The 8,117-nt window shown below is 49.0% G+C and overlaps 1 protein-coding gene across 1 annotated transcript in view; it reads left to right on the top strand.

The window, feature by feature from the left end:
- The window catches only part of MYO10 (myosin X), a 344,577-nt gene that overhangs the window by 334,876 nt on the left and 1,584 nt on the right, over positions 1–8,117 (top strand). The window contains 6 exon segments of the mRNA XM_042782436.1: positions 758–881; positions 2,188–2,485; positions 4,253–4,460; positions 6,761–6,960; positions 7,007–7,021; positions 7,068–7,122. Coding sequence (XP_042638370.1) covers positions 758–881; positions 2,188–2,485; positions 4,253–4,460; positions 6,761–6,960; positions 7,007–7,021; positions 7,068–7,122 — 900 coding nt within the window.

The raw sequence follows: 8,117 nt of genomic DNA, 5'->3' as shown, positions 1-8,117 counted from the left end.
GTGGCTGCAATGATGAGCTCAAGTATGTCAGGGATTGTGGGGCTGGCGCGGGATTGGGCAGTGTTTCGTTCTGCTGTGCATGGGGTCGCTATGAGTCGGAAACGACTCGACGGCACTTAACAACAACAACAACAATGGTGCACCACTCTGGTACACACCACAGGGGCATTTTGGGTTCTCAGACATTAGCAGCATTTCAGAAACAATGTCTAATTTAAATTCCTGAAAATCTGAGTATTTTCCATTCCTCAGTACACAGTCTCCTTAGAGTAATGTATTTTTAAATTTTATTTATGCACAGAATTAACACGATTTGGCTTAATCGATGGCTAAGTAATTAGCGAGAAAAGTTTAAGTTTTTAAAGTCTATGTAATCTCCAGGGAGTGCTTTCTTTTAATTATTAAATAACGTGGGAACGTATGTCCAAGTTAAACAAAGCGACCAATCTGTGTAAGAACAATTTATTTTTGATGTTTAGTCTTGTAAGGCAGATTGTGGATACCATTTTGTTTGAAATTCTCAGCACAAGGTTCCCCCGAAAGACCTGCCCACATGCCAGGTTTATGGAGACGTTAGACTTCTGAAATGCAGCGTTGATGATTTTGTGCTTTGGGGATGCATTTCTCACAGTCAGCTGTCCTCCTTTGTGTCTTGTCTTCCTCCCTCCTTCCCTTCCTTCCTGTTGTTGCTTCTCTCCTTTGTTTTTCTCCCTCCCTCCCCTCCTTCCTTCTTCCTGTGGTTGCTTCCGTCTTCCAGGAGAACTGCCTGAACACAGACGTGGTGGAGCAGATTTACAGGCGCAACCCCATCCTGCGCTACACCCATCACCCGCTGCACTCACCGCTCCTGCCCCTCCCCTACGGGGACATCAATCTCAACCGTAAGTGCACGCCTCTGTCCCAGCCCCAAGGAGTCCACAGGGCTTTTTCCCTGTTAAGTCTTTAAGATATTAGCATTTGTTGTAACTCAAAGACTGTTTTAGTCATCAGGAAGGGAGAAAAAATTATATAAAATATATGTGTTTTGTTACTAAAGCAAGGGTTTCCGAAGCTTAGCTCCAGTGATGCTGAGCTCCTGCAAGGATTGGTGGGAAAGACAAAAAAAAGTCAAAGGGTATTAAAGGGCCAACACTCCCCCATGAGCTCAGAGTAGCAGTTCTTATACTAGGGAACCAGACCCTAGAAAATTGTGCAGCCTGGCACAGAGCTGTTAGGCAATAGACCAGCTTATAAGTAAATGTTTTTAATATATAACAAAATAATGTAACTTACCTACCTCTGTTTTTACAGCTGTGTTCAACTGATTCAAATGCAAAGCGATTGCCCTTGTTTCGATTCTGACTCATAGTGACCACACAGGACAGAGTGGAACGGCCCCATAGGGTTTCCAAGCTCTAATCTTTATGGCAGCAGACTTTCTGATCTTTCTCTACGGTGCAGCTGCTGGGTTTGAACTGGCAACCATTCAGTTAGCAGCCCCACGCTTTAACCATGATGCAAGCAGGACTCCTGTTGAAATGTGCAGGCGGGGCTGTTATCCCCAGCTCCTCCTCCGTCTGCTCCTGGCATCTACCCCTTGTTCTGGTTCCCCGGTGCAGCTCTGACAGGAATATACCACAAACGGGATGGCTTTAACAAACAGGAGTTTATTCTCTTTCAGGTTGGAGACTTTAAGTCCGAGTGCAAAGTGCCAGGCTCTAGGGGCTGAGTGAAAGCCCCTCAACCTTGGGCTTCAGCTCTGCTTCCTGCTCCTGGCCCACTGAAGCTGGAAGCTTTTCTTCGCTCAGACAGCTACTGGCTGCTGAGGCTGACAAACCCAGGATTGACAAGTAGAAAGGCACAGTCCTAGTGTTACCAAACAACATAGCAGGCCACTAATTCAAGTCCAGGTGAAGGCCTAAGATTGGCAGGGCATGGCAGGCTATTGAATAACAACTCGGCTACATGCAGGGTTCAGGCATGCCAAAAAGCTAGAGACCTTTTTCAAAGTTGATTCTTATATATGGGAAGCAGACCGCATCCCTAAGGCAGCTACTCAGCTGCTCCAGTAGATGCCACCATGGAGTTGATTGCCAGTCTCACCATGGGGAATAACTACATCCAGCTGCCCACCCACAGCCTTGACTACCATACCCCTCTTCCAGAACCATCACATGTGTGACCCCATGTTTGTTCTGCTTTTCCTAGTGCTCAAAGACAAAGGCTATACGACCCTTCAGGATGAAGCCATCAAGATATTCAACTCCCTCCAGCAACTGGAGTCCATGTCTGACCCGATTCCCATAATCCAGAGCATCCTCCAGACGGGGCATGACCTCCGACCCCTGCGCGATGAGTTGTATTGCCAGCTCATCAAACAGACCAACAAAGTGCCCCACCCTGGCAGCGTGGGCAACCTGTACAGCTGGCAGACCCTGGCCTGCATGAGCTGCACCTTCCTGCCCAGCCGGGGGATCCTCAAGTACCTCAAGTTCCATCTCAAGAGGTAAAGGCACACCTGGCAGCTGGCCGGGCATCTGTTCTGACACAGGGCACCATACATCCCTGCAGAGATAAAACGGGACCTTGACCGAAGGCTGTGAGTGGAGTCTAGGGAGGCCTGGTGGCCCAGTGGTTAAGCACGTGGCTAACAAACTGAAAGATCAGTGCTTGGAACCCACTAGCTTCCCCACGGGAGATAGACATAGTGCTCAGCTTCTGTTATGACTGCAGCCTAGGCCACCCTATGGGGCCTTTCTCCTGTGTCCTATAGGGTGGCCGTGAGCTAGAGCAACTTGACAGCAGTTTCTTAGTGTAGGTCTGCAGTTCCTGGGTGTCATACGTGATTAAGTGCAGCAACAACAACAACATTAGGTGAACGGTTGGTGGTTCAAAGCCACCCAGTGTCACCTTGGAATGCAGACCTGGTGATCCCCTTCTGAAGGCCCAGAGCCTTGAGGACCGCATAAAGCAGTTCCACTCTGCACCCGTGAGGTGTCTGGGTCAGAACTAGAACGAATTGGACGGCAACTTGCAGCAGCAGCATAGGTCTGGAGACAGTAGTGGTGCAGTCGTGGGATCCTCGGCTTCTACGAGGGAGGCCGGGGTTTGGTTCCTGGCCACTGGCCTCATGCACAGTCACCAGCTGTGGGCCGGTCACCACCCTTGGGCAGTGGAGGCTGGTATGTCACTGAGCAGATTGCAGCGGTGCTTGCAGACTAAGACAAGGAAGAGAAGCATAGAAATGTACTTTGGAAAATCAGCCGGTGAGAACCAGGTCACCACGGGCCAGTCTGCAGCCGACTTCAGGATGCATCAGGCGCAGGCGGTGGTTCATTCCGTTGGGTCACCATGAGCCAGGGGGCAACTCAACAGGAGTTAACCATGACGGTGTAGGTCTGGGACTTGACAGGGCCTGAAACCCTCAGGGCTGTTGTGCTGTCCTGTAGGGCAATCTGTGATTGTAATTACTGTACCCTATGAGGAGGGAGCCCTGGAGACTCTGCAAGAAAAGACCTGGCACTCGTAAAGATTGTCGTCGTTGTTGTTAGGTGCCGTCGAGTCGGCTCCGACTCATAGCAACCCTGTGTACAGCAGAAGGAAACGCTGCCCGGTCCTGGGCCAGCCACTCTGTCAGTCCATCTCATTGAGGGTCTTCCCCTTTTTCACTGACCCTCCATTTTACCAAGCATGACATCCCTCTTCAGGGAATGGTCCATTCTGACAGCATGACCGAGGTCGGCACATTCTGCCTGCACTTCCTCCAGGACAGATTTGTTAGTTCTTAAAGATTACATCCTAGGAAACCGTAGGGGGCGGTTCTGGTTCTGCTCTGTCATATAGGGTCACTATGATTTGCATAGATTGGTGACATGCAACAACGCTCATACTATAAATATGAAGAAAATGATAACAACTTGGGTATTTGTTCCAGTTCGAACAGGTGGACAGAATCTGACTGAGATTTTGGCTACCTATGGAAAAAGCAGTTTTCATGACAGTTTGAAGCTTGGCTCTTAAAAGTATTAGAAGCCCTGCAGTGGTGAGCGGGCAGCAGAAGTGCTCCCGTCAAACCTCTGTGTTGGTTTTTTCCTCCCTGTTTAAGCTGGACCTGCAGTGTTTCCCTGCCAGCAGGTCTCTGTGTTGTCTCTGTTCACCACTAGGGGGCGTTCGCCACATCCTCTGCTGAGCCTTGACTAGCCCAGCTCCCAGGAGCCAGCCTTCTACCCCCAGTCTGGATCCAGCAGTTTAACAGCCAGTGTTTGTCTCCTAGGATACGGGAACAGTTTCCAGGAACCGAGATGGAAAAATATGCCCTGTTCATTTACGAATCGCTTAAGAAGACCAAATGCAGAGAGTTTGTGCCTTCCCGGGATGAAATAGAAGCCCTTATCCATAGACAGGAAATGACATCCACAGTGTATTGCCACGGCGGAGGTTCTTGCAAGATCACCATCAACTCCCACACCACGGCCGGAGAGGTGAGGGGACCACCGCATGCCTCGGTGTGATGTGTGTTTTCCGCTGTGCCTGGCTCATAATTAGATTGGCTGGAACGCCCAGTTGTGATTTGCGTAGTACAGCTGTTTGTTAAGCAAAGAAAGAAACATAACCCGTAACCAAGCACTTACATAAAGATCACCGTATACATGGCAAGGGAGCTCTGGTAGCATAGTGCCTAAGACACTTGGCTGCTAACCAGAAGGCTGGCGGTTCAAACCCACCAGCCACTCCTTGGAAGGAAGGTTGGGCAATCTACTCCCGTAGTGATACCGCCTCAGAAACCCAAGGAGGGGTCGCTGTGAGTCGGGTCCGACTCGACAGCACATAACAACACAACATATATGGTAAGGTGACCAGAAGCACAGTATGATGCATGCGCCAGAGTATGAGACACGGCCTTTCTGGTTTGTTTGCGTGTCGGCCACACAGTGCAGACCTAACTCAGGTACATTGACTACAGCAGAAGTTTCCGGTACAGCTTCTGCAACGAGGTGTTAGTTTGCCCCTTGAATATCTAGGATGTCCGGTCAGACGATCACATTTGCTTTCCTTTTTTAACATCATTTTATTGTAAAAATACATATGGCAGAGCATGTACCATTCAGCAGTTTCTATGTACAGCTTTGTGACATCAATCACGGTCATCATGGGCAGCCATCACCTTTCACAGAAACTCATCCCCAAGCAGCAATTCCCACATATTTTCGTTCTTAATTTAAACAACCATAAAACAAGTTGGCTGGAAGACATTGTGCGGAACACCCAGAAAAGCTTGTGGAGAAAAAACATCACTCAAAGTCGTTGCCTCTTGTTCCCTGCTTACTTCAGGAACTTTTATTTGTCTGAACAGTTCCTGGCTCCTGACTTAGCTTTGAGCTTTCAAGAAAGCAGAGACGATATTTGAGTTTGACAGCAGTTTGGGTTATTAATGAGAAAGAATCCGTTCTACTTCCTTCTGGCTTACAGCCCTCACAGATGACTGGAGTAAGCCAAAAATAAAACTGGAATATACATTTCCTGACAGAGAGAGTAGGGTGCCTGCTGTTTCTGGAAGCTCATAAATGTATCAGATAAAAGGCAGGGCTTTAGTGTATTGTCTTTTCAATGTGATTTGGGTAAAAGTTTACAGAGCAAATTCATTTTCCATACAGCAGTTCATACATGTTTTGTCTCATGACATTGACTGCAATTTCCTCCCATGTAACAGCTCTCTTCCCACTTCCTCCCCATAGTTACCTTTTCCTGTGTTCTTCCCTCCCACGTGCTGCTACCCGCTGACGTGTCTCCCTGTACAAACACTGCCCTTCTGCTCTCCCATGATTGATCTCTCCGAGGAGTGTATCTACCTTATGTAAATGTTCACCCCATATGCCTATCTGTTGTTTGGCTGGAAGCCATAGGAATGGGTTCAATTCCAGACCTGAAGGGCAGCTAGGGGCCATAGTTTCAGAGGTCTCACCAGCTCTATCAGACCAGCAAACCTGGTCTTTTTTTTTTTTTTTTTTTAATTGTGATTTGGGTGGAAATTTACAGAGCAAATTCACTTTTCATACAGCAGTTCACATACACTTTGTCTCATGACATTGACTACAATTTCCCACAGTGCAACAGCTCCCCTCCCACTTCTTCCCCATAGTTACCTCTTCCCTGTGTCCTGCCCTCCCAGCTGTTTCCCTGTACATACACAGCCCTGCTATTCTCCCATGATTGTTCTTTCCAAGGAGCGTATGTATCTAATGTAAGTGTTCAGCTCATATGCCTGTCTTTTGTTTGGCTGGAAGCCGCAGGAGTGGATTTAATTCCAGACCCTAAGGGCAGCTAGGGGCCACACCTAGTCTTGTTTTTTTTTTTTTTAATGATTTTGAGTTTTGTTCCACTCTGTCCAGGACCTCCTGCACCAGTCCCCCTCCAGGTGGTTGACAGTGGTAGCCAGGCACCATCTAGTTCTTCTGGTAGGGCTTTAGTGTCTCTGCATTCTGCCTGTTAGTGTGAATTTGCAGGAGACTGGCCCAAATCTGCCTCACCCAATGGGCCAAATCCCTTCGGGTCTTTGGGGCAGGGAAGAAATAAAGCTAATTTCCACTGAACAAGTGAAAAACAGTGCCTTTGAAATCCTGGGTGGCCGTCACACGTGTGACCATGTTAAGAGGCTGCTTTGAGCCTCCCTGTGCCAACAGTGCCCTCTGGGTTCAGACGGAGGCACACCCAGGCTGCCCCCCCACGCCCCTGGTGCTGGGACCGCAGCTTCGGAAGCTCAAGTCCATGGTGTATCTTTCAGGTGGTGGAGAAGCTGATCAGGGGTCTAGCCATGGAGGACAGCAGGAACATGTTCGCCTTGTTTGAGTACAACGGACACCTCGACAAAGCCATCGAAAGCCGGACCATCGTGGCTGATGTCCTAGCGAAGTTTGAAAAGTAAGTTCCTGCCTTTCTCTGAAATGCCACCATGTAGATAGAGTACAAGAAATGGCGAGCCAGGTTGAGGGTGGGAACTTCCATCCCACACTCAGGTTCAGGGTGTGAGATTTTAGCTGTATTGAAGCAGATTCGTTTTCTTCATATACCGCCTCTGGCTTCTGATCTGTCTTCCTTGATTCCTGAGTAAAACCTCAGTCTTGCATAGAATTCATCTTTCCTGGGGTTCTTTTCCCTGCCCTTTCTCTTAGTCCCCTGTTGTAGTGTGTCACTTTGGGATCTCCTGATTCTTAGGTTTGTGCTTGTCGTCAGCTTTAAAACAGTGCTGACAGACTCCAGCCTACTTAGATACTCTTCAGACTGCATTTTATGTCTCTTGGACCAACAGTAAGGCCCCTGGGTGGCATGCTAACTGAAAGACTGGCAGTTCGAACCTCCCCGGTGACTGCAGAAGAAAGATCTGGTGATACCAGGCTTCCATATAGATGGCAGCCAGGGATACCCTATGGAGGCAGTTCTGCTCTGTAACCCATGTGTCAGAATTAAATGCATGGCCTCAGGTCTGGTTTTTTGTTTTTCGGACCTATGCTATTTGACCTACAACTTACATATCCCCTACACAGCATGAAAAGTCTTCCTGTTTGGTGTAAAAACAGCCTCCCCCCAGTGCAAGTATATTCTTACCACTTCCTACAAAACATTATCGTAGTTACCTGGGGGCTGGTGAAAGGGATGGAAAATGGCCTTCGTTTCTTTCCTTCCTGGGCATTCCGCATCATGCTCAGCTGATTACACTGAGGTCACTGGAGAGTGCTGGCAGCATAGCGTCAGGAAAGGCCGCCTGTTGTCATGCAGTGGGCCAGGGTGGAGGTGCATTTTCACTGTGGGTGATGAAAGTCACTGGGGGGCCTGACTCCGTGATTTCCCTCTACCTCCGCCCCCACCCCGTCCTCTGCCCCATCCTCTCTCCCTTCTCCATCCCCACCCCCTCTCCTCCACCCTGCCCCCTATTCTCTGCTCCATCCCCTCTTCCTCCCTCTCCGCCGCCTCTTCCTCCATCCGCATCTCCACCCAGCTCTGATACAGGAGCTGGACAGAATGTCTGTCTTCAGGGGGATATGCCATATAAAATCGACCCCTGTGGGTTGGCTACCTGGGTCCCTGGTTTCCACTCGGCTGCCAGCTTAAAAGTTAGTGGTTCCACCACGCCCCCCAGCAGC

This window comes from Orycteropus afer, unplaced genomic scaffold (genome assembly GCF_000298275.1).
Source record: "Orycteropus afer afer isolate SDZICR_OR568_19922 unplaced genomic scaffold, OryAfe1.0 scaffold00317, whole genome shotgun sequence".
In the NCBI taxonomy this organism is placed as follows: domain Eukaryota; kingdom Metazoa; phylum Chordata; class Mammalia; order Tubulidentata; family Orycteropodidae; genus Orycteropus; species Orycteropus afer.
This window is presented reverse-complemented; position numbering and strand designations above follow the sequence as displayed.